General features: G+C 47.5%; 11 protein-coding genes across 11 annotated transcripts; 5 read left to right on the top strand and 6 right to left on the bottom strand.

Moving 5' to 3' along the window:
• Window position 1: 1 nt before the first annotated feature.
• abd1 (mRNA (guanine-N7)-methyltransferase) lies at window positions 2–2054 on the bottom strand. Its single transcript, XM_032050085.1, has 4 exons — window positions 1859–2054; window positions 507–1798; window positions 288–454; window positions 2–235 (listed from the first exon to the last, which is right to left on the bottom strand). The coding sequence occupies exons 1-4, from the start codon at window positions 1940–1942 to the stop codon at window positions 201–203; spliced, it is 1578 nt and encodes a 525-aa protein (XP_031901725.1). The 5' UTR covers window positions 1943–2054; the 3' UTR covers window positions 2–200.
• An 870-nt stretch (window positions 2055–2924) lies between these two features.
• BDW43DRAFT_271707 (uncharacterized protein) lies at window positions 2925–5064 on the bottom strand. The gene is made up of 5 exons (XM_032041468.1): window positions 4976–5064; window positions 4127–4912; window positions 3978–4061; window positions 3026–3927; window positions 2925–2960 (listed from the first exon to the last, which is right to left on the bottom strand). The coding sequence occupies exons 2-4, from the start codon at window positions 4638–4640 to the stop codon at window positions 3167–3169; spliced, it is 1359 nt and encodes a 452-aa protein (XP_031901724.1). The 5' UTR covers window positions 4641–4912; window positions 4976–5064; the 3' UTR covers window positions 2925–2960; window positions 3026–3166.
• Window positions 5065–5139: 75 nt separating this feature from the next.
• On the top strand, window positions 5140–7011 carry cox15 (cytochrome c oxidase assembly protein cox15). The gene is made up of 2 exons (XM_032041467.1): window positions 5140–5666; window positions 5729–7011. Exons 1-2 carry the CDS (start codon window positions 5149–5151, stop codon window positions 6840–6842), a joined length of 1632 nt encoding a protein of 543 aa, XP_031901723.1. The 5' UTR covers window positions 5140–5148; the 3' UTR covers window positions 6843–7011.
• A 668-nt stretch (window positions 7012–7679) lies between these two features.
• Window positions 7680–9305, bottom strand: BDW43DRAFT_309723 (uncharacterized protein; the record flags this gene model as incomplete). The annotated part of the gene is made up of 3 exons (XM_032046762.1): window positions 7680–8026; window positions 8088–9072; window positions 9156–9305. The coding sequence occupies 3 exons, from the start codon at window positions 9303–9305 to the stop codon at window positions 7680–7682; spliced, it is 1482 nt and encodes a 493-aa protein (XP_031901722.1).
• A 991-nt stretch (window positions 9306–10296) lies between these two features.
• On the bottom strand, window positions 10297–12611 carry BDW43DRAFT_271702 (lysine--tRNA ligase KRS1). The gene is made up of 3 exons (XM_032041466.1): window positions 12297–12611; window positions 10630–12217; window positions 10297–10564 (listed from the first exon to the last, which is right to left on the bottom strand). The coding sequence occupies exons 1-3, from the start codon at window positions 12510–12512 to the stop codon at window positions 10554–10556; spliced, it is 1815 nt and encodes a 604-aa protein (XP_031901721.1). The 5' UTR covers window positions 12513–12611; the 3' UTR covers window positions 10297–10553.
• Window positions 12612–12788: 177 nt separating this feature from the next.
• On the bottom strand, window positions 12789–13035 carry BDW43DRAFT_45485 (uncharacterized protein). The gene has a single exon (XM_032050084.1). The coding sequence runs from the start codon at window positions 12994–12996 to the stop codon at window positions 12844–12846; it is 153 nt and encodes a 50-aa protein (XP_031901720.1). The 5' UTR covers window positions 12997–13035; the 3' UTR covers window positions 12789–12843.
• Window positions 13036–13776: 741 nt separating this feature from the next.
• On the top strand, window positions 13777–16338 carry BDW43DRAFT_318579 (putative dynamin GTPase; the record flags this gene model as incomplete). Its single annotated transcript, XM_032048728.1, has 4 exons — window positions 13777–13816; window positions 13869–14431; window positions 14693–15925; window positions 15976–16338. 4 exons carry the CDS (start codon window positions 13777–13779, stop codon window positions 16336–16338), a joined length of 2199 nt encoding a protein of 732 aa, XP_031901719.1.
• A 378-nt stretch (window positions 16339–16716) lies between these two features.
• Window positions 16717–18640, top strand: BDW43DRAFT_271700 (mannose-1-phosphate guanylyltransferase). Its single transcript, XM_032041465.1, has 4 exons — window positions 16717–16945; window positions 17004–17060; window positions 17144–18313; window positions 18369–18640. The coding sequence occupies exons 1-4, from the start codon at window positions 16886–16888 to the stop codon at window positions 18393–18395; spliced, it is 1314 nt and encodes a 437-aa protein (XP_031901718.1). The 5' UTR covers window positions 16717–16885; the 3' UTR covers window positions 18396–18640.
• On the bottom strand, window positions 18599–19916 carry BDW43DRAFT_45479 (uncharacterized protein). Its single transcript, XM_032050083.1, has 2 exons — window positions 19663–19916; window positions 18599–19595 (listed from the first exon to the last, which is right to left on the bottom strand). The coding sequence occupies exons 1-2, from the start codon at window positions 19822–19824 to the stop codon at window positions 18903–18905; spliced, it is 855 nt and encodes a 284-aa protein (XP_031901717.1). The 5' UTR covers window positions 19825–19916; the 3' UTR covers window positions 18599–18902.
• A 1308-nt stretch (window positions 19917–21224) lies between these two features.
• On the top strand, window positions 21225–22808 carry BDW43DRAFT_271696 (SEC14 family lipid-binding protein). The gene is made up of 4 exons (XM_032041464.1): window positions 21225–21482; window positions 21562–21611; window positions 21680–21803; window positions 21857–22808. Exons 1-4 carry the CDS (start codon window positions 21315–21317, stop codon window positions 22517–22519), a joined length of 1005 nt encoding a protein of 334 aa, XP_031901716.1. The 5' UTR covers window positions 21225–21314; the 3' UTR covers window positions 22520–22808.
• A 429-nt stretch (window positions 22809–23237) lies between these two features.
• Window positions 23238–23781, top strand: BDW43DRAFT_309717 (uncharacterized protein; the record flags this gene model as incomplete). Its single annotated transcript, XM_032046761.1, has 4 exons — window positions 23238–23258; window positions 23332–23395; window positions 23533–23660; window positions 23716–23781. 4 exons carry the CDS (start codon window positions 23238–23240, stop codon window positions 23779–23781), a joined length of 279 nt encoding a protein of 92 aa, XP_031901715.1.
• Window positions 23782–25103: the final 1322 nt, after the last annotated feature.

Below are 25103 nucleotides of genomic sequence, written 5' to 3'. Positions count from 1 at the left end.
GCAATACTTTATTGTTACAAATTCCATCGATTCTATCCATGTTTCGTGTAGAATGTATGATGCATAGCGAATGTATGCCGGTGCATCGCTATTAGATTGGTTGACAGGGATGTACATACAGGGATACCGGATTATCCCCAAAATGATAAATATGAGTAGATTAACAACAGAAAGAGAGGGTGGAAATACCGGGCCTTAAACTAGACTTTATAGAAGCAGAATGCGTGATAGAAGCCTGTTCATGTTAGCGATCAATCAGATTACTCCGGACCATGCCGAATACTCACTGGCTGCCTGCTTCTCTTCCTCGGTCATGAGCAGGGCGCCGGTGTTTCGATCCCGGACTCCCATGCGCTCACTCAGGGGCCCCAATTCCTTGTCGTCTTTCTCGTCTTCCCAGACCTCCAGGAACGGTTTACGGTACTGGAGCTCCAGGTTGTAGTCCTCCGTTAATCTGAAGACAGTCAGACTCATGTGCCGTAATTGGGCCAGCAGGCAACACTTACGCTCGGAAGGCTTCCCAAGGCACAACGTACTCTGGGATTTCCTCCACAGCCTCCTCCATGTAATAACTGTACTTCCATCCGAAAGGTGGCCGGAAGACCCCATCCTCAGGGGTATCACCAGGAAATTTGACTCGGTAGATCGAGTTTCCCCATTCAATCTTGTTGTCATCCTCTTCGACTTCTCCATCCTCAGGCTCCGCCTCTTCCTTTTTCGCTACAGCCTCGCGTTCTTTGCGCTTTTGATTCAGCTCCGCCACACGTGCACTGATAATATCTGAGTTGGGACAGACTCCTAAGAATCGACCACCCTTCCTCAAACACCCAGCTACATTGCGCAGCATTTGTCGTGCCTTCTCTTCACTTTCAAATGCGTAATGAACAGTGAACATAGATGCTACCACATCGAAACCACCGCCACCCCAGCGTGAGCTCATTACTGAGCCACCTGGCCCGGCGTTAGGGTCAATTCCAACCTGCTGGACGATGGGAACATCCCCTAAATACTCTCCAAAGCAGTCCTTAGGGAAGAACTCAGCATGGAAGAGAGGACCACGTCGCCCCCGCGGGCCACGTCCAGTTCGCATACCGTTGTAGCGCTCGCGTGCTTGGACAATGGAGACTTCAGCGGGGTCTAGCCCAACGTAGAGGTCCACGGTTTGAGGTGCTAGCTGCCATTTGCCCAAGTCGCCCCCCTTGCCGCAGCCCAGGTCTACAACCAAAAGTCGTCTATCTTGCGTAGGGGGCGGAGCGGTGTCGTCTGCCCACTCTTTGGTTCCAACCGACCTGGACAGGAACTCCTCATCCGGTGAGAATTTCTGAATGAGAGTGCTCTTAATCCAGTTGTTGAAGCTTCGTAGGCCTTTGATCTTACTCTCCGTCTTCCGCCACTCTCTTCCTCGCTGGGGCACAGCATTATAGTGGTGACGAACAATGTCCGTCACACCACGGTTCTGGGAGAATCGCATGGCTTCCTCTTCTTGCGCACGTTCTCTTTCTTCTTGTCTCCGACGTAAAGTTTCACGATCCACTAAGCCCATACGGGCACCACCGCCAGGCCGCTTGCGCTTGCGTGCCTGCGCTTCGGGTGAAGGAGAGCGCGGAGGGCCGAGGGGTGAGGGAGACCTGTTTGAGGATTCATTTTGATTGCGTTGCCGCGCAGAATCGTCTGTGTCGCGACGGGAATAGATTGATGGAGGCGTTCTGCCGCGCTTTCGCAGTTGCTGATGCCGCTCTTGGAGGCGTCTGCGCTTGGAATATGGGCGATCCGCGGGTTTTTGTTCCTCCTGTGCAGTCTTCTGTTCTATCAGCTTTTGCTTTATTATTGGAGATCCATTGTATTCGGGGGTAGCTACCGCAGGGGAGGCAATGGCTCCGTTGTACGTGGATTGTATCTCCGCCGACTCTGGGGGTGGGCTAGCAACCTCCGGGCTCGACATTCTGGGGATTTTAGATGATTCGTATGGGTCTAGTTGCTGCGACGGGACTTTCTCTGTGTTGTGAGGATCTCTTGAATGTAATGATGACTCGTGAGAAATTTGTTCTTGGTAAGCGGGCGTTGTGTTTCGCACCGAGGACTGGATCGTCGGGGAAGGTCCACCAATAATCTAATAACAACACCAGACTTGTAAGCAATTATGGCTTGGGGTTATACCAAGCGAGCCTCAGAACCTTGGCAATGGGTGAGCAAGAAAAGTCGAAGAAAAGAAGAAAAACAAAGAAAAATAATAAGAATACGGGGAGAAATTGAGGTTATGCGTCAATGCGGAAGTGCATCGCGGACGGGAATAAGCTAGGCAGGCATTGAAGAATTCCAAAATCGGAAGGAAAATGGTTCCGCGCAGTAAAGCAAGCCATAAACTTACCGAGGGAAAATACTCCTGCACTGGTGAGTTAATCTGAGTTAAACGAGGAAACGGGGGAGCTTGTGGCAGTGTTTGTGATACTACTGATGGTTGCTGAGCCTCCCAAGAGTCCCGTGCAGGATCGTACCTCATACTGCTGCTTCTCTTACTGCTTCCGCCTTCCGGGTTCCCTTCAGCCATGATGCGCGATTCGAGTGGTTGTTGTTTCTTGGAAGATTCATGACTTATGGATGAGTATTCTTTGGAAGAAGACTGAAAGAAATAGTTTGCGACGATGTGTCTTCCTTTAGATCTGGTTCTGGTTAATCCAAAGTAGCGCAAACCAGGTTTCCTCTTGCCGCATCCGGGGTTCGATCGACTTTAAGCACATTAAATCATAGTCTTCTTTGCTCGCTGGGGCATTGCAGTTGCGAAGTTTCTGATAACTGTTGCAGAATAGGTGACATTACGCTCGCTCCCATACTAGGTGACATACTCAACACCGAACTAGGGCTGTCAAAATTTTATGATTAAGTATGACGAAGCTGAGTCGCTGAAAGATCTATCATGTAGTGGACTGTGGATGAGATCAAGGCGAGACAGGCCGAATGGTGTAACCACCAACTTTTTAATTTTCGCTTTACTTATCCGAGACTAACAATATACTCTGTAAGGCAGAACTGTTTTAAAAGATGCAATTGAGCAGCTCGCTTTATGGTACGTTGAGGTATTGTACAAATAAACATTAAAACCGTAACCAATGCCTTGAACGCCACGCTCGCATACCTAAAGAGACACAAGGAAGATTGCAGAACAAAATCATGGCGCAGTGGGTTTCTTCGGGGACTTGACGTTCAATACTTGTCTCATTCGTCGAAGCTTTGCCCACCATTCGCGGTCACTGGCCTTCTTGGCTTCATTGTTTGCTTCGTCAAACACCAGCCCATCCGCAGAGGGCGATTCAGAGACAGCGCGACTATCACTAGACGCTGTGGATCTAATACTCCGTCGATGCTTTACTTTGAGCGCTTGGGCCAAAAGCTCCCATCCACTACGCAACTCGGCCGACTTCTCAGATTGCTTTCCCGTCCCGCTTTGAGCCTTCCCATTAATCCATGGGCAGTATTCCATGTGCTCGGTAGCAACATCTAGTGCATCGTAAACAGATATATCTCCGTTGTCCTTCGGTTTGTACATCCAGAGTCCCAGACGCCGGAAGCATGCACCACAGCCTGCCAGGCCTGCTGCACCATCCGCAACAGAGTCCCACCCAAAGAAGGCAAGCGCAAAAGCCGCCCTGTTAATCGTTATTTCCTTCGAAGGCGGACTTTGGGGGTTTGTGTCTTGAGTCCCGTCGACGCGCTGAGGGCTCTGTGGCTCCGTGGTCTCGGTGCACACTTTGGTCCCCTCGAAATCATCCGGCAATATCCTAATTAAAGTTTCGATGTCGAATGACTCAGGCGTTTGAATTACTTCCTGGGATGGCAGCTGATCAGCCATCTTAACGATGTTCAAATAACGTATCCGGAGACCTGAAATTGCCGCCTCAGGGTTGGACAGGGCCAACCGGTGGATCGTAACTATTAGGACAGTCAGCTAGATTTAGGCAAGTTGTTTCGTGAAAACAAACCATCGGAGCCCTTATTTCTCCAGGGGCAATTTTCACCATGCCCTTGAACTAGAAGACTCGCATATTCCTCTACGAGTTTAGCACCTATGCGTGGATTAGCCCAAATTGCGTTTATGTTGTCAAATTTCGACAATGTGATCCCAACTTACGAACTTCTCTTCTTTCTTGGACCTTCTCGCTATCGTATCCATCCAACTCATCAAGCTCATCTGGTAATTTGACGACAACGGAACCGCCACAGCCTCCCACGCACGCGACTCGCGACACATCCGTACAGATCCAGCCACGCTTCGCCCATTCCAATTCATTTATTGCCGATGGCTTCGGCGACCATCGATCAACTCGGCGAAAGGTCTCCAATCGCTCCAAAAAGCGTTCGCGGTCCCAAGGTACGTAACTCGGCCGTGAGGACGATACTAATGAGTCTCGAGAGCTAGGACGAGCGACTTTCAAGATTGTTTTCCGCACAGACACAATATCAGGCCCATCCTTCCGATCACTCAGGCGAGCCTTTTTATCTGTGGGGATACATTCTTTTGTTGTACCTGTTGTTCTTGTTGCCGCGGGGGTTGGTTGGGCTAAGGATTCGGCATTCGAAGGTTTGGTCAATGATTCGAGAACTCGATGAAACTTGCGCTTCTTGGTTTCCACAGCATATGACATCTTCCTAGGTATAGCTGAAATGTCCTTTGGGGGCGAGCAAAGAACGAGCTTGAAGCTGTTGTGTCTGTTGACGATTCCATTGCAAGAGATGGTTGGAGCTGACTGCGCTAAACCTGGATTGGCACGTATCTTATTGGTGCCTCAGGACACCAAATATACTAGTACATACTTTGTTCAACTCAGTCGCGACAGGACATTTGGCATTCCCTGCTGTACTCTGCTTTAAATCAGATATGCGCAGTAGGAGCGGCATTTGTTCTTTTTATACAATCCTAGGTAAAGATGTGTATTAAGAGAACCGGTTCCATTCATCATAGTTTCCAATGGGTACGTACATCTTCGTACACAGCCTCTTTGGTTAATAAAGTTGCTGGCAAACTGTATATCTTAAGGATGGCTAATCCGGGGGTGCAAAAGGTCAGTTTAATTTAAAAATGGAACAACCACCGTGAGGATCTAAAGGACACATCAAGAACGCGAAGTTAACGGAGCATGAAATCATGCCACCATGATTGGTGCGCGCCGCTCGGAGTCTCGGGCTCTCGTCCGTCCGCAACTTCCCGCAATTATTTGTGTCGCAAGGTCCGAACATTTTCTCCAAACATCAATTGTTGCCATATCACTCACCATGGTGTCCTTGGGGAGCTCCGTATCCCGAATGCGGAGTTTTACTACCAGGCTTTCCAAGGAATTCTTCACCTGTCGTCAATGTCTAGGGCAGAGCCAAAACTATGTGACCAAATCCGCTTTCCGCATGAATTTCGCTGCGTCGCCCTTTACTCAGAACACCAGCAAGCTCAATTCAATCAATTCATTCGCAAGAGCTAAAAAGGCACTCCCGAATGCCTTCAGAAGGCCGGCTTCTGGCTCAGCAGTATCGAACGCTTTTGAGGAGGGAGCTTCTAAACCGAAGTCTAGTTGGCCTAAGGTTAGCGACAAGACGGTGGCTTACTGGCTGCTAGGCAGTGCAGCGAGCGTCTTTGGTATTGTAGTTTTTGGTGGACTCACTCGATTGACAGAATCTGGGTACGTCTCCTTACATCCTACAAGAAGCCTCTATGCGAGAGATTAACAACCAATTGGTATAGCCTGAGTATCACTGAATGGCGCCCCGTTACCGGATCTCTTCCCCCTATGAACGCAGAAGACTGGGAGTCTGAGTTTGCGAAATATCGCGCTTCCCCCGAGTTTCAACTATTGAACCCGCACATGACCCTTTCCGAATTCAAATCGATCTACTACATGGAATGGATTCACCGTCTTTGGGGTCGTTTCGTCGGCCTGTCGTTCGTGCTTCCGGCTGTCTATTTCGTCGCAAGGAAAAAGGTTAGCAAGTCAATGTCATTGCGACTTGCTGGTATTGCTGGTTTGATTGGCTTCCAAGGTTTTATTGGCTGGTGGATGGTCAAGTCCGGACTCAAGGATGATCTCTTTGCGCCAGGCAGCCACCCTCGAGTGAGCCAGTACCGCCTGACAGCACACCTTGGAGCTGCATTTTTCTGCTATGTCGCAATGCTTTGGAATGGTCTCGCTATCCTGCGCTCACACCGCCTGCTTGCTGATCCTGAGGCTGGTATTAAGCTGTTGGACTCGCTCCGCGACCCCAAACTCAAAATCTTCCGTCGTTCTGTTGCTGGTTTGGCTGCTCTCGTTTTTGTGACAGCCATGTCTGGCGCTCTGGTTGCTGGCCTGGATGCTGGTCTCATCTATAACGAATTCCCCTATATGGGCAACGGGCTGGCTCCTCCCAAGTCAGAGCTCTTCGATGCAAGGTATTCGCGGCACGAGGATAGATCTGACTTGTGGTGGAGAAATATCCTCGAGAACCCCTCTCTTGTTCAACTGGATCATCGTATCCTGGCTACAACTACCTTCACCTGCATTATGGCTTTGTTGGCCTACACTCGTCGGTCCCCTACCATGAAGAGACTTCTTCCACCTGCTGCTAAGAAGGGTGTTCACGGAGTTGTTGCTTTTGCATGCTGCCAAGTTGGTCTGGGTATCGCTACACTACTCTACCTTGTTCCCCTTCCTCTTGCCTCCGCCCATCAAGCGGGAAGCGTGTTCCTTCTGACCTGGGTCCTAGTCCTGGGAAGCCGGGTCTGGCACCCGTCAAGGACTGCCAAGCTACTGCAAATGGCAGTAAAGGCCCGTGGCCAGGCGGTCTCCGGTGCAGCTTCCCATGGCCCTCTTAAGCTATGAGTTGATTGATTGACCATCGGCTGAGGATGGGATAGGTTGTGACTGGCCTAGCCATCCGGTTTTGCTGCTATGTTAAACTAACGAATGTTTGGATCATTCTTATGTGTGTTATAAATCTCTACTTATACATTGTACAATAGTTAATCATTCATTGCGTCTTGGACGATGACCACTTTTTCCTTACGCCTTCCGTTTACTAACATTACTCGCCCCTTACTACAAGCGAAACCATCCACTAACTGTCGGAGATTGTAAATGACGCATGGGCTATCGGTTAACAGACGATACCTACAGTAATTAACACCTCGCTACTGTCGAACGCCAGTCGCTAGAACTATTTTAACATTTTGGTTTCATCTGGCGGAAAGACTCGATATGCGATTGTGCAAAGTGGAAGTTTCAATTATGCAACCCAGCTGTTCAACTGAGAAAAAGAAGGAAAGGAAAAAGGAACATTGCGCCCCTGATTAAATCTGCATCCTCCGTCCAAGCTTCAAGGGATCCCTCTAAGCACCACATACAAGGCAGGCGCCGGACTGATATGAAAGATGTACAGACGGATAAAGGATGAGACATATCCCAGCAAGAACAGTACATCTCGGTTAATCCGGACTCCAATACCCGTACAATGAGAAAACAGCAAATGCAACATATGCGAGAAACATGTGACATTTGAATAGTCGTGTCTGTACATTTCACGTAAAAAGAAAACCACAGTGAGAGACCAGTGAAAGTGTGGCACATAAGGAATGCGGCTGTGCTGGGTTGTCGGTCTAGATACCAGCAGAGTGAATTGACCCTTGAAGATCATTGGTTTGCGTTGGTGCACTGTCACCACTAAGCGCATCTTCCTGGCTGCTTCCGACAAAAAGTCTGAGCCTTAGTCCTCTCTGGCGTCTGCTTAGGGTCTTTTGATTTGGATACAAGCTTATCAGCGTCTGCTACCTTTATCGGTTCAACCTTCTGCTCGGTAGACGCCTTCTGGTGCAAATCCTCGCGTCCTCGGTGGGCCTGCTGGATGGCCTGGCTATACAGCTTTCCTAGTTTCAGCGGAGTGTTCAACGTTCTCAAAGGGGTCCACTCTTCATCCTCCAGCAGGTCGTCCTCCGGCAGATCCTCTGTCGCGTCCGCGTCGAAAATAGAATCTACGTCACAAACATCTTGATCATTCTGAGTCTTACGGTCTTATCTGAAGGTCAGTATACTAGTCTTTTCCATGGAAGTCCCAGACGGGGTTTAACGCACCTTCGGGCGCGTTAAGATCCTCTGCGAGAATCTCCTGATCAGCATCGTATTTCTTAGCCACAGGCGAGGATTCCGATGCCGTTTTTGGTGCCTTTTTCGGGGTCCTTCGTTTCTTAGCTGGACGCCCTTTCTTGGGCTTTCCAGCAGCCTTAGACTGAGACCCGGTAGCTTTCTTCTTGGGGGTACTCGTCTTTTTCTTCTTCGACTTGGAAATCTCTTCAGCGGCCGCGTCCAGATCGCTCTGACTAGTAAGTCCAGTGTGGATATTGCCGTTCACATGGTGGGTGCGAAAATATCCACGGGCGATCGTGCACGGGTTGCAAGTCTGCCAACCGCAGGTGAGACAGCGAGACATTCCAGATGTATTCCGCTTATTGCAAACGTCACATTTCGCCGTGTGGGTGGCCAACTCTTCAAACTCACACAGTACGACCTCCTTCTCCATTGTAAGCACAGAGGCCAAGTCCTCCGACTTATCGGCGGCCTCAGGGACGGTGGCCTCTTCGGACGGGTTTTGCGCATGAGGGTCAGCAGGGCCCGCAGGTGCGTCTTCGCCCGTACTACAGGATCCGGACATCGTGTTCGAGTCTCCGATGGGAGCAAACTGGGTGTCAGAATTTCTCATACTATGCAGGATCGCGGCGTGCTCGACCACCGTGCAGTCTGGAGCAAGCAGGGCAGACAGGGGGATCCGACGCCGCTCATAAGACACAGGGGTGTTATGGTCCGGCACCAGGACATGATGCTGTTCGGGACGGGGACTGTTGGCCATATGAGGCGTCACCATGACTCTCCAGCCTGCTGGGATAGGGTCGCCGAAGCGCCAGTACGCTCGCCCAGACGGGAACCGGGGAGCCTGTCTCTGAAATAGCTGGTTTTCGATTAACGCGAAGTACCGGGCTCCAGGACTCAGCTCGCGCTGTCCGAACAGGCCCTCGCGAACGGAGAAAGAACCCAACGCCCTGTAGGGGTCTGGACCACCCCCCTAATCGTGCTGTCAGCTCATTACAATTCTCACGAACGGAGTGTGAACTACACTTATTAATGGAAAGAAAAGAATGAACTCACCAGATACGCTGGACCAGCGCTAGGCCTGACGGGCTGGGGCTGGAGGATATCTGGATCGTCCGTGTGGTACCGATCTGAGTAAGGAAGTGGCAGATAGCGGAGCTGTCTGAAAGGGTCGCTATCTTCAAGTCTCTCGTCTCTATCTGCCATGTTGATCGAGGAGTCTCTCACTAAGACAGTGAGCTCGAATCACTCGTCAGTTCTGTCTCGAAAACCTAGGATGAATGAAAGCAAACCAACCCACAGGCAAAACAGAAAAGCAAGACTAGGAGCCGCTTGAAGCGAAGAAAGTGTAGCTAGCTGATTGATATGAACTAAAGAAGCCAGATTATGGTTATGAAAAAATAAATAGCAGCATGGATAAGACCTTTAGATACACAGTGTGGGGGTAAAAAGAGAGAGAGGAAGGTAAAGGATAGATCTAAGCGAGTGTCTGAGGTGTACAGGACGTAGCATGAGCAGAAATGTTTTGCTTCAGATGAAAAACCCCGTGAGTTCTTGTATACTATTGTGCTGGGAATTCACTGGGTGCGTCTGGGTTGTCTCAACTCTTTCACAACCCTCGGGGTTCTTCTACTATAGTTTAGAGTATATCTACAAGATAGATATGATTCAAATAAACATAGACAATTATATTAAGTACATAGAGATTATCGTTAATATTCGTAATCTTTTATCACTCGGCGCTGGTTGTAGGGTCGATTTTGTTCAGATAGAATCTGATCAAAAGGAATCAGTGAATTTTCCTTTGTTTACCTTTTTCTGAGGCACTGAATTAATGAGATTGGAGATCGAAGGGATGATGCCATTTCATCATTGAAGAAATTTCATTTGTTATTTTCATAAAAAGGCTCTTCTGATAAACATGGTACCTTTTAAGACGGTATACAGACGAATAGGTTAGAGCTATATCGGGCTGGTTTGTTGGAATCTCATAATGGGTTCGATGGACCAGATTGATGGGATTTCTCTTATTTCTTCCTTCCTTCTTTTCTTTTCTTTTCTTTTCTTTTATTTTTATTTTCTTTTATTTTTATTTTTTTGAAACAAAGAGCAAGAATATAGCTTTATGAAGCAGAGTGATTTGGTGAAGATTCTTTCCAGTCTTGTTCAGTATTAGATGGATCTGTAGGTAAGTCTCGTGTATATCAAGGTAGTTGGTCCTTAATAAAGTTACTAAATCTATTTCAGCCTACGTCACCGGGAATCTACAAGATTTAAACATTCGACTTTATCATACCCTATTTTTGATTCTGAATGCAGTCAAAGCTAGATGTATGATCTGTCTCGGCATAATGTTTTATCTTCATCTTATGCATCCCTTCATTGACATCGAATTAAACATGCAGCACAATAAGTCGTCAATAAACCATCATCCCGTGGAGTTACTTCATAAGTTTATTTGTGGGCTAAAAAGCGATGTTAGTTATCTGTCAGGGATAGAGATGAATTTTCAAGCAGAGAGAAAACTTACGAATTCCTTCCTCAGACTGGGGCTCAATACCAACCACCTCGGCGGCGGTCTTGGTCTCCGCCGCGGTCTTGTCCTCCTTCATGAAGGGGAAGGCAAGGACCTCCTTGATGCTGTAGTTGTCGGTGAGGAACATGACCAGACGGTCAATACCCATACCCCAACCACCAGTGGGGGGCAGACCGTATTCCAAGCTGGTACAGAAGTTCTCGTCAATGAGCTGAGCCTCGTCATCACCCTGGTCCTTCTGGCGGGCCTGCTCCTCGAAACGGAGACGCTGATCGAAGGGGTCGTTCAACTCAGTGTAGGCGTTAACGATCTCCTTCTTGCAGACGAAGGCCTCGAAACGCTCGCAGAGACCTACGTTCTGGCGGTGGTACTTGGCAAGAGGGGACATCATCTGGGGGTGGCCAGTGATGAAGGTGGGGTTGACGCAAGTCTCCTCGATGAACTCACCAACGAGCTTGTCGAGCATACGGGCGTTGGTCAAGGGGGGTGAGCACTCGACGCCAGTCTTAGCCAACACCTTCTTGAGGAACTCACCAGCCTCCGCGGTGTGCAGCTGGTCACCCGAGGGGAACTTCTCGCCAGTGGCCTCCTCGAGGGCGGGGATCATCTCCACGCGGCGCCAGGGGGCCTTCCAGTTGACATGGTATTCCTCGCCAGACTGGGTATGGAAAGTGGTTTCATAACCACCGGTGACGTGTTTGACAAGGCCAGAGACCAGCTCTTCTGTCAGGTTCATGACATCGTAAACATCGGCGTAAGCCCAGTAGAACTCGCAGGTCGTGAATTCGGGGTTGTGGGTGAGGTCAATGCCTTCGTTACGGAACTGACGACCCATTTCGTACACACGCTCGAGACCTCCGACAATGAGCATCTTCAGGTAAAGCTCAGGAGCCACACGCATGAACAGATTCATGTCGAGATCGTTGTGGTGAGTAACGAAGGGCTTGGCGGTAGCACCACCGGCGATGGCATTCATCATGGGGGTTTCGACCTCGACAAAGTCGCGGGTGTCGAAGAAGTTGCGGATATAGGAAACCATCTTAGCGCGGGTAACAAAAACGTTGCGCGAACGGTCGTTCATAATCAAGTCAAGGTAACGCTGACGGAAGCGCTGCTCCTTATCCTGGAAACCATAGTGCTCGGAGGGAATAGCGTGCAGACAAGGGGCCAGAAGCACGACTTCGGAAGCGAAAATGGACAGCTCACCGTCGGGGCGGTTCTTGGGATTACTGCGGCCAGGAAAACCGACGATACCGACGATATCACCTCTCCGGAGATGCTCATGCTGAGCCTCGAAGGAGACACTACCGGAAGCGTTCTGGGCCTGGCACACAACCTGTACCTTGACACCCTCAGCGCGGATATCGTAGAAGATCAACTTGGCACCCGACGAACGCTTGGTGTAAATTCTACCGGCAATGCGGACGGTGGTGTCGGGCTTCTGTTCACCCTTGGCAAGACCATCGTACTCCTGGAGGAACTTGCGGAGGTCATCCGTGACTTGGAACTTGTGAGGGTAGGGGTCGGGTTGCTTGGTCTCGCGCAGCTTGTTGATTCTCTTGCTTCGGATTTCGAAGTATTGCTATGAAGAGGAAAGTTAGCACTTATGAATTCGACGGGCTACTCTGCAATAACCTAATATGGAATTAGAATGAACCTACGTTGGGAGTCAGGTTAGCCTCCTCATCCTCGGCCGAAGTCTTCTTCTCGGCCTTGGGAGGGGCAGCAGCCTCCTTCTCCTTCTTCTTAGCTTCCTTCTCGCGGAGCTTCTGGCGGCGCTTCAATTCGGACTTGGAAACCTTCTCGCCGGTGACTTCATCAAGAAGGAGGTTGGCCATGGAGGCCTCAACCTCCTTAACTGCATTAGGTTCCGACATAATGAGTCTAAGATCTTCCTAATGATGCTCTGGAAGACAAGTGAGGATAAAAGATACGGCGGAGGTTCGGTGGGCGAGCCAAAGAATTTTGGGCGGGAGTCACAACTTTTTTTATTGGGTCATTCATTACCCCACGATCAATAACATTTATTTATGTCCTTACAATTCTTATGACTCATAAGAGTTCAAGTTCTCTGCCTGGCTATACTTCCTTACAATAATATCTACATGCAAGACTCCGTTTTCCACATCGACCCCATTATAATAGTCTAAATTGCACCTTGCAGATTAGAACAAAAGTCCTTTTGATGAGTTCCCTTTTGTTTGGGGTTTAGGGCTTAGGGCATCGAGGTGGGGTTTCCTTTGCCCCTCCATAGATAGAGGGAAGATAGATGAAAGTATACAAAAAAATATTTAGAAATGGTGAAAAAATAATATAAGAAAATGAGACGGCGAAGCAGAAGTCATGTAATTGACATAGCATAAGAGCCCCATATCTTGTGCACTATAGCTTATCTTTCTGTTCTGCTCAGTTATCTCAAGTCTAACTAAGCAATACATCTCGATATAACCATCAGTGTGTTTCTTTACTTACTAGAACACTAAGAATCTACGGCCGAAGAAGAAAATGACATGGAGATAGATTATTATTGCTTAATTAGGGTGTTAAAAAGTAATCAGCTTGAACATGGCTACAGTCAGATCTCTATTACAATCGCCTGACAACATTATTTCATTTCAACCCATAAAAAAAATTCGATCACGGAAAGTCCAGGTATTGTTGCTTTGAAAAGGTGTCTGCTTTCAGGTATAACTAGCTTTCCCCACAGTCCCAAGAAACATTTGTAAACGGAAGCAAGTCACTAACTAGAAAGTAAGGATACAACACCAGGATGAAATAAAAAAAGAAAGAGAGAGAGATAGAAAAGTATTGAAACTAGCATAAAATTGCTATACCACAAGTTTGGGATCCTACCAATTCAAAAAAAAAATCTACAAAATAAATCAGCTCTTCTGTCCCTGTTGACCTATCCTTGACTTTGATTACCCTACGATGGTTTTCACTTAGCCAGTGTTTCAACAGCAAAATCGTACAAAATCATTCACTTTATCTCAGATTTGCTTCATGATTCATTCACTTCTTACCATTTACCCATCCCTCTCCTCTATTTCCTTCCGAGTCGATTCCAGTGTTACTTTACACTTTACCATCATCTCCATCTTCATTTCCTAATGCGCACAGAAGCCTCTAGAGGCGTCGACAATGTCACATCTGGAAACTCCTAGCTACTCTATAACAGACGGTATATATCCACTTTTCTTCTATGTTTATTTTCAATCTAATGGTTGTACTAGCTACTGTCCAAGTCACCCCGTTCAACATGACCGGGTCTCCAGAAAACGAGGCGATCAAGGTCATCGGCCGCGATATGAAGGCCTTGGTCAGAAAGATACAAGACCTCCGTCATATCGGCATAGAAGATAACAAGATTGCTCTGCCAAAGATCTGCGTTATTGGAGACCAAAGTACAGGCAAGAGTTCGCTCATCGAAGGCATGTCCGAGATCAAGGTTCCCAGAAGCGCTGGCACCTGTACAAGGTGCCCGATGGAAATTAACCTCTCTGAGAGTGAGCCTGGCCAGCCTTGGGCCTGTCAGATTTTTCTTTCAAGGAAGTACATGTACGATGGCTCGCGAAAGTTCAAAGTAACCAGAAAATCTCAGCCACTTGGCCCGTGGATCGTACAAGACCAAGAAGACGAGCATTTTGTCACGCTGTCCGACCGAAATCAGGTTCAGGAAGCCATTAAATGGGCCCAGATAGCTATCCTCAATCCAGGGCAACCTTCCAGGGAATATATTCCAGGGGAGAACACAGGCACCAGTACACATTGTCAAGTCAAGTTTTCGCCTAATGTGGTGCGCTTAGACATCTCAGCCCCTGAGTTCCCGAACTTGTCTTTCTATGATCTTCCTGGCGTCATTAGCCAGGCCGAATTGGACGATGAAAAATACCTTATCTCGCTCATAGAAAACCTCGTCAGAGAATATATCTCACACCCAAATTGCATCATCTTATTGACTCTGCCCATGACAGATGATGCTACAAACTCTAGCGCTGCACGCATCATGCGAAACGTGCGCGGTGCTCCCCAACGCACCTTAGGTGTTCTGACAAAGCCTGACCGGATACAATCAGGCGAATCGTACTCACAATGGGTACAAATCTTAGAGGGTGACAAATTTAAACTTGGATATGGTTACTACGTTGTTCGCAATAACCCAGACCCAGGAGTCGAACATTCGAAAGCCCGAGAGGAAGAACTTAACTTCTTTGCTTCAGCTCCTTGGTCAAATGATGAGCTCCTTCTCTATAAAGATAGATTCGGCACATATTGTCTTCAATCCGCACTTTCATATCTCCTACTAGAGCAGATACAAGGTTGCCTGCCGAGGATCATCGAGCAAATTGACGCAAAGGCAGCTCGTATTAATGAAGAGCTTGAACAACTTCCCGACCCACCTGCCGCGAATGTCCTGTACATCTTGTGCAAACTGCTTCACGACCTGGGTGACAGGATCCGCGCGAATTTTGATGGAGGGACTTCTGATTACCCCCTTTTGAAGATTTGGGGACATATAGCGCAGGACTTCAGATCAGCATTACTCAAAACGCGCCCCACAGTGTCACTTCTATCACCCTGTGATCGAACTTCGTTTCCAGTTCAACTGGATGGAGACTCGGACTGCGAAATGACATCGGCACCGCAACCAATGAAGCGCAAGTCACCCAGTATCCCTCCCGATGAGCAAACGCCAAAGCCTAAACACTTTGGATATTGTACAAATCACTTCGAGAAGTTTGTCGACCCTATCCGAACGTTCACCTGGGAAAGCATACGTGAGATCAATGAGGACTCATGCCGTGCCGGAATTCCGGACCAGGCTGATCCCAAGGCCTTAGAGACGCTAAGAAAATTGAGTGTACAGCATTGGGATGGGCCTATGCTCGTATTTCTGAAAGCTACCCATCATCTAGTGAAAGAAATGCTACTGAAGCAGCTCAGGGAAGTATTCTCTCAGTACCATCAGACCACCCTCTACAGGGAGCTGAAGAGAATAATAGAGAAGTATCTCGGGGAGCTTCAAGATACGCATACCCAGTACGCACTCGAAAACTACAATATTGAGTGTCACAAACCGTTCACAATGGCTACCACACAGCTAGAAAATGCTGCCAAGTCCGCGCTTCAATTTCTGACGGCTCGGCGCCACCTGGCTAGGGCCAACAGCTACCTTGAACTACAGGGAAAGTTTTCAGAAGGAGACCCGCGATGGGAAACTGAGCTGAAGAAGCTGACTGTTAATGAGCTCGGGCCCGACAAGTTTACCCAAGAAGTTAAGATGATGGCCGTAAGTTTATTGTCATTATTAGTATTGCGTACAGAAACTGACTTATCTAGTCTACTAGAGGCTATTACGAGGTAGCTAGTTCACGATTCGTCGATTCTACCTGTCAGGGCATTCATACCAAGCTTTTTTCAAAGTGCCGGGAGGAACTAGTCGCGGTCATCGAGAAGGAGCTAGGGATATCAGAAGAAAATGGTATGTCACTCGAGCGATGCCAGGAGCTCATGGCTCCAGACCCTGAGCGTCAGCGTCGCCGCCAATATCTTCTGAAAGAGCACAAGAAGGTCACCCAAGCGCAGCAGTGGCTTTCGACTGTCAAGAAAGAGGACGAAGAATACCCCTTCACTTTTCCTGTGGCCTTCAAATCCCCAACTCCGGAGAAACATCTCCATGGTGTTCAGTTGGATATAGGTTAGAGAGCCTGTCGGTGAGCTAGCTAGAACATCCGACCCAACATCCTTTTTGACCTTATGTTGCTGAGATGGAAATTGGAATTTCTGAGAATGCTTCTGGGGAGATATGTCAGGTCTCTTGTCTATTACGTCAAAGGCTGTAATTTGTGGAATATATGGTTGGAGATACGGGCTACTAAAATTGAAATTTATGAGAGTATCATCTTCTGTACAATATCAGATGCTAAGGACCCAAGTAAGGGCTCATTTCCGAAAAAGGAAGCTAGCTACTTAATCACCGGACGAAAGCGGTGAGTGTTACTGCCCGGCTTGGGGGTTATTTATGGAATATCCGCTTTTAGGCTCTCTCCTGACGCCTCTTTAGCATTCAGGCCCAAGACAGTTCCAGACCGGGTTGGAACAAAAAACTTTTTGCTGCACCCTTACCGCTACTCACCTCTTTCTCTACATACTTATTATCACTTGTTATTCCCACTGCCTCGCCCATTGCGACCTCACTAAACTCATATTTTGATACCCACTACTTCCCCACCCACCCGTTGTTTTCCCAATGCTTCAAGTACCAGTGCGGGAACATACCAACGTGGCCTCCACCAAGGCTATCATCTTGGTACGTGCGACAGGAAACTGGTCGCTAAATAGTTACAACTGACATGGATTAATTATAGGTCGGTGGTCCGTCCAGAGGAACCCGTTTCAGGCCTCTGTCCCTTGATGTGCCTAAGGTTAGTGGCCCCTCCGTACTTGGAGATCCTTCACGACCCCTGAATAATCTCGGAGCATGTGCTAACGAGTGATCTGTCGCTAGCCTCTTTTCGAAGTTGCCGGACACCCTATTATCTACCACGGCCTTAAAGCGCTCGCGAAGATTTCCGATATCCGGGATGTGTTCCTAGTTGGCTATTATGACGAAACGGTCTTCCGCGACTTTATCAAGGACTCCGCCAAGGAGTTCCCTCATTTCCGCATTCAGTACTTGCGCGAATACACATCTCTAGGCACCGCTGGCGGTCTCTATCACTTCCGTGATGCCATTCTCAAGGGCAAGCCAGAGCGCATCTTCGTGCTCAACGCCGACGTCTGTTGCTCTTTCCCGCTGGGGGAAATGTTGAGGCTGTTTGAGGAGAAGGATGCCGAGGCTGTCATTCTTGGAACCAGGGTGGGCAACGATGCCGCCACCAACTTTGGATGCATAGTTTCCGATTCGCATACCAAGCGAGTGCTCCACTATGTTGAGAAGCCCGAATCGCATATCTCCAACCTTATCAACTGTGGTGTATATCTCTTCGCTACCGAGTGTATTTTCCCGTCCATTCGCAGTGCCATCAAACGCCGCACTACCAGACCCCGTCTAGTATCCTACCCGTCATCTGAGAACCTAGAGTCGTCCTTCGTTGCCGCTGATGAGGACTCGGAAAAGAGCGAAGTCCTTCGCCTGGAGCAGGACATCCTGTCCGACCTTGCAGACAGCAACCGCTTTTTCGTTCACGAAACAAAGGACTTCTGGCGCCAAATCAAGACTGCCGGTTCAGCTGTCCCCGCCAACGCTCTGTACCTTCAGAAGGCCTTCCAAGCCCAATCTGACGAACTTACCCCTCCCTCCGCGACCATTGTTCCTCCAGTCTACATTCACCCCTCCGCATCCGTGGACCCCACGGCGAAGCTGGGGCCCAATGTCTCGATTGGCCCCCGTGTAGTTGTAGGTGCAGGCGCCCGTGTCAAGGATTCAATTGTGCTCGAAGATGCAGAGATCAAACATGACGCTTGCGTCATGCACTCGATCATCGGATGGAGCAGTCGGGTAGGTGCCTGGGCTCGTGTCGAAGGCACCCCTATTGCGAATGGAACCCACTCCACCAGCATCGTGAAGCACGGCATCAAAGTGCAGAGCATCACAATCTTGGGTAAGGAGTGTGCCGTTGGCGACGAAGTGCGAGTGCAAAACTGTGTATGTCTGCCATACAAGGAACTCAAGCGTGTATGTGTCTCGCCATCCCTTCATTATACCATAAGGTAGCTAACCACTTGTCTAGGACGTCGCTAACGAGGTCATCATGTAAACATATTTTAATCTTAACGTTGGATTGGCTACTGAATATCAGTTCCCATACTGTTCTTTCCCTTCTATATCCTGAATTTAATACAATTTATTATCATCTCCCTCCAGCCATTGCTATTTACACCTCCGGCAAAATATGGGCGTGGTCTTGGCCTTCTCGGCATTAATCATGTCCCTGTGAGCAATTCTGGTTAAGTATATAGTTACTTCTCTCCAAGATACAATATTTGGTGAAAGGATCCTGAAAAATCAAATTCGACATGATTCATAATCACAATATCTAAGGCGGACAAGAAAACAATATCTTTGATGAAAATTATGCACCTATTACGCCCTGGCAAAAAATAAGTATATACCCTTCAATGCAAGATCGTCTCACATCAGATTGAGTCCAGTATAATCGACATATTACTAGGCCAGTTTTAAACAGACAGCCAGCCCCCAGTACTGTACAGCTCCCAGTGATTGCCCCGTTAGATCTGTATCGGAAGCGTACACCTCGCGATGTTTATCTATACGCCGCAGGATCATAATGAGTCTGCTCCGACGGCTGGGCATACCCATCATGCCCGTAAGCACTGAACTGAACCCGCGGCCGAGTAGGCGTCGGCTGATAAAAACCCTGCACCTCACCACCATGTTGCTGTTCAAGCGTGGAACTAGCACCATATACAGGCGGGGGCATCGTCTGAGCGGAATAATTATCCGGGGCCGGATTATCGCTGTAGGCATAATCCGTCTGATGATTCGAGCGAAAGGCGGGATGTTGCTCGTCAGCTCCACCATAAGGACCAATGGCTCCGGACAGCACACTACTATTGCGATCGTGCATCTTGTAATCGTTCAAGCCCGGGTTACTAGCCATGGGGTCGTACTCGCCCAGACGAGTCTGGCGTCTGCGAACAATAACATCCAGAGCGATCGCGGCGATGTACGAGATAGTGCCGAGAACTGTGAAGGCAAACAGGGCCTTGTAGATCCGGCAGACCATGATACCGGTGGGTGTTGCCCAGTAGGTGGCATTGCAGGTGGTCAGGATCGTTTGAGACATGCTCCAGCTCAGGAGGCCGAGGGAGATGAGCCAGAGGAGGAGGCAGATCGTATTTGATACGAGAGATAGTTGGGGTGAGAGACCATGGAGGCAGTGGGTGACTGTGGTTAGGATGTAGTTGAGGAGGGAGAGGATAGCGGTGATAAGGAGCTGGTTGTGTATTTGGGTTAGTAAACTATACCACGTCTCCGGTTCTGTGGCTAGAAGCGAGACTTACGACTAGGAAAGCCCAGGGTAGCTTGAAGCCGTCTTTATGGAGGTTATAGATGAAGACGGCTAGGATGATACCCACGACCAGGGTGGAGATTGAGCCTACAGCGCGGATGGCATGGAAAGGTATTGCGGGGTATACTGATGGTTTCACGGATCTGGATCGCATGTTGATATCTGTTTGTGGAGGGTGGATGGCGATGCGCTTGGATCAAGTGGTAAATAATCGAGAAATGATATCAACTAATCTATTGTTTGGTTTGGAGATGTAATATATGGGTTGTCAATATGATAAACAAAACGGAGATCCACCTCGGGTCGATCAATTGCCAACACACGAGAAGATGGTAGTCTCATATAAATTTGTATCCCTTGAACCAGCAAGAAAGAAGATGAATGGAAGTAAACAGGGAAAAAAAAAAAAAAAGAAGAAGAAGAAGAAGAAAAGATGCGAAACAAGGAAGAAAAGCAGAAAAGAATGCCCAACGAGCGAAGGTCTGTGGGTTGTTGATCTTCAGACAGGGCGTCGCAATGCAAAGCCTCGCCTGTGGCCGATCTCTGACTCCACTGCGGCTGTTGCTAAAGAAAGAAACCAATTGGGGTCCGCTAGTGGCGTAATACTCGTGGACGTCTCCACTCGCCGCTTTTGTGGATTTCTCCTGCCGCCTTGACAGCACAGGTATGAAGAGGGTGTTGATAGGTCAAAAACCGAACTGTTTTGGCATGGTTCCAATACATTTTGGGCGCTCTTCTCACTTGTTGCAGCAGGGCTCTCTACAACTTAAAGTCTACACTGTCACACACGACCCACCCGCCTCAATCGATTGAAGCACATTACAATTGATACTTTTATACCTAATGTGGTTTCTAGCTGGCAGCAATACTGTCCAAAACCTTGGAGCCCAGCAGGACTTGGCCGTTGTATTCTCCGTTTGCTGTGATTATACGGATTGCAATAGCTTGTTTTGCTCCTAGCCTAAGCACCTTGACTAGATATGTGACCGTCAGCATAGACTTTTAGAATGACTTCCAAAGAAATACTAGCCACCAAGCAGATAAGTAGCCAAAAATGGCAAGTATGTCCCGATCAAGTTCAGATTGACCAAATCAACTTCCTAAGGTAGATACGGGGCAATGTTTTCCTCACGTGGCTAGTACATAGATGTGGGCCCCCTCCCCGTGATAAGAAGGCCGTCAAACCCCGCACGCGAGCTGAATGAGGGGAGTATTTTAACTAACCAGGTAGGCGCTTTTATTGGCCATACTGCTTACCGCCTTCAGCCAGCTCTATAGAGATATCGAGTAGGAGTATTCCGTATTAAGTTTACTCGTATAATGAGATCAGTAGACGAAAGATATATCTGTTAGGTAAAGAAGACATTGTAATCAGTTTACCTGAAGGCGGTATGTATAGGTATATACCCTACTATATGACTGGTGCTTTTTGAGGTTGTGGTTATACCATGATTTCATTTACTTGGTCCGCCGTACTGTTGTCATGTGACTGTATAAACCAGCCAGCCTGTTTTAATTATTAGCGCATTTGGTGATTCTACCAACTCCTGTAGCTGAAACCTTTCGTCTTTCTCTTTCTTCTTTCTTCATTCCTAAACTTCGGAAAACTAGTATCATTCGCCCCTTCGCCTTCTCTACCCTACCATGGATCTGAATCCTAAATACGATAACTACGATTTCCCTTATACGGCGGTCATGCCGCAAGATGGGCATGCCGGGCACTTGACCGAGCAGCAGATTGCCAAGGTTCATCAGTTGCGAATGATGCTGGAGGCCGAGGGGTATACGGATCGCCTAGACACCCTGACAATGGTATGCCAATTGGAGTATCGGTGAAGGGGGCAACGTGGGCTACATGAGGTGCACTGGCTAATAGGTGGTGGGACGATAGTTGCGATTCCTCCGTGCACGCAAGTTTGATGTTAATCTGGCCAAGCAGATGTAAGACAAGGGGGTTCTAGTTTATAGATAGATATATTGAGAAGAAATGGGTCGCTGACCGCTTATAGGTTCATTGACTGCGAGAAGTGGCGAAAGGAGACTAAGCTAGACGAGGTCGTCCCCATTTGGGACTACCCTGAAAAGCCCCAGGTTGCTAAGTACTATAGGCAGTTCTACCATAAGACAGATAAGGTTTGGGCCGGGGAGCTCCGTTTACACTTGACTAATGACTAACATTTTACGAGGATGGCCGTCCGCTTTATGTCGAGACTCTCGGTGGCATTGACCTCACTGCCATGTATAAGATCACCACCTCCGAGCGTATGCTTACCAACTTAGCCGTGGAGTACGAACGCGTCGCAGATCCTCGCCTTCCGGCCTGCTCCCGCAAGGCTGGCTCCCTCGTTGAGACCTGCTGTACCATTATGGACCTCAAGGGCGTTACGCTTACTAAGGTGCCATCGGTTTACTCCTATGTCCGCCAGGTTTCAGTAGTCTCTCAAAACTACTACCCTGAGCGTCTAGGCAAACTTTACATGATTAATGCCCCCTGGGGCTTCTCTACTGTCTGGAATGTCGTTAAGGGCTGGCTTGATCCTGTTACTGTTGAAAAGATCCATGTTTTGGGTTCTGGGTATAAGACCGAGTTGCTTAAGCAGGTCCCCGCTGAGAACTTGCCTAAGGAGTTCGGCGGTACTTGCGAATGTGAGGGCGGCTGCGACAATTCTGACGCTGGCCCCTGGCGTGAGGCCGAGTGGGTCAAGCCCGCCAAGTGGGAGAAGAAGAAGGACGATGCTATTGCCACTAACATTGCCTCTGCTGCTGAGAAGACGGAGGACCCTGAGGTGACGACAGGCGTCGAGCCCGCTCCTGGTCCGGAGTCTCAGGAGGCCAAGCAGGCCGCGTAATCTCGATAGATTCCCCCTTTTCCCACCAGCTGCCCTTTCCAGTCTCTAGACTAGATCCAACTTTTTTTTCTTTCTTACAAAAGGATATATGCTATGGCCGGCTTGAATTAATTGAATTATTGAGGTTAATGAGGTTTACGTTGGAATGAAGCGCAGAATTAACGAAGAAATTTTTATGTATAGGGTTTAAATAACATTAGGAGTCAACTACCCACCGGTGAAAACAACATCTAGCTTTAGGACAGTTTGTGCAAGATAGCTCTTGCGCAAAAGTGCCACTCGATTGAGACAGGAAGATAAGTAAACATGGTTTGAAAGAGACACCTCTATATAAATTCAAGTTGATAGACAGCATTCTAGAGGATCAAAGCCAGTCAGGAGTAAGATACTATTGCTTTTCTGGAACTCCCCATTACAAAGGCTTCTCCCTCAGCTTGATCAACACCTTCACAGACGGATCAGAACACGAGTTTCCGCCCGCATACAAATCCTTCCAGTGGTGGTAAACTTGATAAGAAGCTTAATCAAAAGGAGCCTGGCTTTCGCCGATAGAGCAATAGCCAAAGGGTGGTTGCAGATGCGTCAGGGTCGTCCTTTTCCACGCACGAGTCGAAAATAGCTTTCATAAGCCGTATGTAATCCACATATAATTCTTTATAAAAATTTTTTTCAACACGCAACACATCTTTCAAACCTTTTACCAACCACAAACACCACCATGGCTACCCTTGCTACTGTTGTAAGTCATTATTGGTTTCTGATCAACCAATAATCAGTTAAAAAATAAAAATCTCATTGATTGATTGATTTAGAAATGGTATAACTTGTACTTATGTGACGTGGCTAACAGTCCCTGGAGCTACCCCCTACGAAGAGGTAAGTTCTCAGTTACTTAACTACTCTCTAACTACTTGCTAAGCACTTACCAACTGCTTAGAACGAAGACGGCTCAATCAAGATCTATTATGGAGAGCTCTTGTTATGCTGTTCTTAACTGATTAACAACCATTTAGAGTGGTACAAAGGGCTATTCTCTGCTGCTGCACTAAAAGATCCTGGTGAAGCAAGTACCTCTGGAGATGCTGGTACTGCGTCAGTTGAAGCAGGTCTTCCTTCTCTTCCAGTAAAGAAAGATGGTACAGTAAGTAGATTTAACTCCTTAGTAACTATTTTATAACCGCTTACCAAATACTTAGGTTCACGAACATGCGCAAGAAGGTTGGCGAAATGGGGTACCGGGTTCCTTGCAGCTTTTGTGGTAATCGCAACGATTCCTGCAAGGAAGTGAATAAACATGATCACTTTCTATTTTTTTGGTTGTGGTGATATTTAACCTGACCCTGCAAATAAAGGCAAGGCGCTAGTGAGGACTCCTAAGGAAGAAGCTTCAGAAGAAGTAGTTGATAATTAGTTGACATGTAGTTCAGAAGCGCTTTAAGAATAATGAAATTTGTATAAAGCTCTACTCTGTAGTTAGCTTGCCAGAAGGGGATCAATAAGTAATTAATAAATGATTTCGCAAGTAGTCAATAAATAGTTAAAACTAGTTAGTAATTATTATATATATGTATTGCCATTCTAAGCCGCTCGGCTAAGAGTAAAATTTACATATCCACTATTATTATAATATTGTCAAGAGTATCTACTATTCAGGGTAGCAGACCGGTCAACTAGGTAAGGATACGTTGGCTAAAGGAGAGAGAAAGATCAAAGGCAGGCAGTAGATACTATTCAGACTGGAGATTGATTCTTGACCCCCTACTACTATTAACGATTCGCTAATTTATAGCTGAAGGCTCCACGCCTAAAGGTTTCAGAATTCCCAATGAAAACCAAACCGTCGTATGGCCTGATGTTCCTCATCGGTGGCCGATTGTCCATGCACCTGGGTCAGGGTATCCTGTATGGCCATCAGGCCGAATCGCTATTTAATCTGTGACAATTGTATTGATCTAACGGATTATTAGGCATTTGTCAAGCGCTTTATAGGTACTTCAAAACTTACTCATTATCACCATTATGTGAAGAAGGTCGTAAGCAGGATCTTGCACTTCTTTGAGATGATCGAGATCGTGGTAAAGCAGCTTGAGTTTCAGAGATACTAGATGAAGAGGACCGTTGGCGTTTGCGACTATCTATATTAATAAAGCAGTTAATGAGTAATTTTAGGGTAGTGAATCATTATTTAGAATACTTACTTTGTTGACTCATATAATGAAGATAATTGGCTTCCATATTTGATGTCCGATATGAACAAAAGGTATTAGATTGTCTGAAATTGTAATATTGAAGAATATCCTCTTTATCCAATTTTGCCAAACTAATTATAATTAGTATGATATAATTACTTTATAAGTGGTTATTAAACACTTACCTTTTCATTGCTTCAAGCAAACTTAAATACTTACCCGACGCGTATGATTTCTTATGGGATTGTTCGACAGAATTTATGTGATTGCTTAAGTTATCAAAATAATAAGGCTGAATCTTTGAGCATGCTTTATTTAAGCCTGCTTTTATAACAGCACTTTTCTTTTGCATTGCCCAGTTTCGGACATCGACGTCCTCATATTCTAATAAACAG

The sequence above is a fragment of the Aspergillus alliaceus genome (genome assembly GCF_009176365.1).
Source record: "Aspergillus alliaceus strain CBS 536.65 unplaced genomic scaffold BDW43scaffold_14, whole genome shotgun sequence".
In the NCBI taxonomy this organism is placed as follows: Eukaryota; Fungi; Ascomycota; class Eurotiomycetes; order Eurotiales; family Aspergillaceae; genus Aspergillus; species Aspergillus alliaceus.
The sequence above is the reverse complement of the archived record's forward strand: the minus strand, read 5'-3'. Positions and strand labels throughout refer to the sequence as shown.

Coding starts and splice junctions, on each gene's coding strand:
- abd1 (XM_032050085.1), bottom strand. CDS start 1,942: ATGTCGAGCCCGGAGGTTGCTAGCCCACCCCCAGAGTCGGCGGAGATA. Junction 455..506: donor CCTTGGGAAGCCTTCCGAGC/GTAAGTGTTGCC, acceptor GACTGTCTTCAG/ATTAACGGAGGACTACAACC. Junction 236..287: donor GGAAGAGAAGCAGGCAGCCA/GTGAGTATTCGG, acceptor TAACATGAACAG/GCTTCTATCACGCATTCTGC.
- BDW43DRAFT_271707 (XM_032041468.1), bottom strand. CDS start 4,640: ATGTCATATGCTGTGGAAACCAAGAAGCGCAAGTTTCATCGAGTTCTC. Junction 4,062..4,126: donor CCAAGAAAGAAGAGAAGTTC/GTAAGTTGGGAT, acceptor ATCCACGCATAG/GTGCTAAACTCGTAGAGGAA. Junction 3,928..3,977: donor GAGAAATAAGGGCTCCGATG/GTTTGTTTTCAC, acceptor CTGTCCTAATAG/TTACGATCCACCGGTTGGCC.
- cox15 (XM_032041467.1), top strand. CDS start 5,149: ATGATTGGTGCGCGCCGCTCGGAGTCTCGGGCTCTCGTCCGTCCGCAA. Junction 5,667..5,728: donor ACTCGATTGACAGAATCTGG/GTACGTCTCCTT, acceptor CAATTGGTATAG/CCTGAGTATCACTGAATGGC.
- BDW43DRAFT_271702 (XM_032041466.1), bottom strand. CDS start 12,512: ATGTCGGAACCTAATGCAGTTAAGGAGGTTGAGGCCTCCATGGCCAAC. Junction 12,218..12,296: donor AGGCTAACCTGACTCCCAAC/GTAGGTTCATTC, acceptor TCCTCTTCATAG/CAATACTTCGAAATCCGAAG.
- BDW43DRAFT_45485 (XM_032050084.1), bottom strand. CDS start 12,996: ATGCTATGTCAATTACATGACTTCTGCTTCGCCGTCTCATTTTCTTAT.
- BDW43DRAFT_271700 (XM_032041465.1), top strand. CDS start 16,886: ATGCTTCAAGTACCAGTGCGGGAACATACCAACGTGGCCTCCACCAAG. Junction 16,946..17,003: donor CCACCAAGGCTATCATCTTG/GTACGTGCGACA, acceptor GATTAATTATAG/GTCGGTGGTCCGTCCAGAGG. Junction 17,061..17,143: donor TGTCCCTTGATGTGCCTAAG/GTTAGTGGCCCC, acceptor ATCTGTCGCTAG/CCTCTTTTCGAAGTTGCCGG.
- BDW43DRAFT_45479 (XM_032050083.1), bottom strand. CDS start 19,824: ATGCGATCCAGATCCGTGAAACCATCAGTATACCCCGCAATACCTTTC. Junction 19,596..19,662: donor TACCCTGGGCTTTCCTAGTC/GTAAGTCTCGCT, acceptor ATACACAACCAG/CTCCTTATCACCGCTATCCT.
- BDW43DRAFT_271696 (XM_032041464.1), top strand. CDS start 21,315: ATGGATCTGAATCCTAAATACGATAACTACGATTTCCCTTATACGGCG. Junction 21,483..21,561: donor GCCTAGACACCCTGACAATG/GTATGCCAATTG, acceptor GTGGGACGATAG/TTGCGATTCCTCCGTGCACG. Junction 21,612..21,679: donor GTTAATCTGGCCAAGCAGAT/GTAAGACAAGGG, acceptor GACCGCTTATAG/GTTCATTGACTGCGAGAAGT.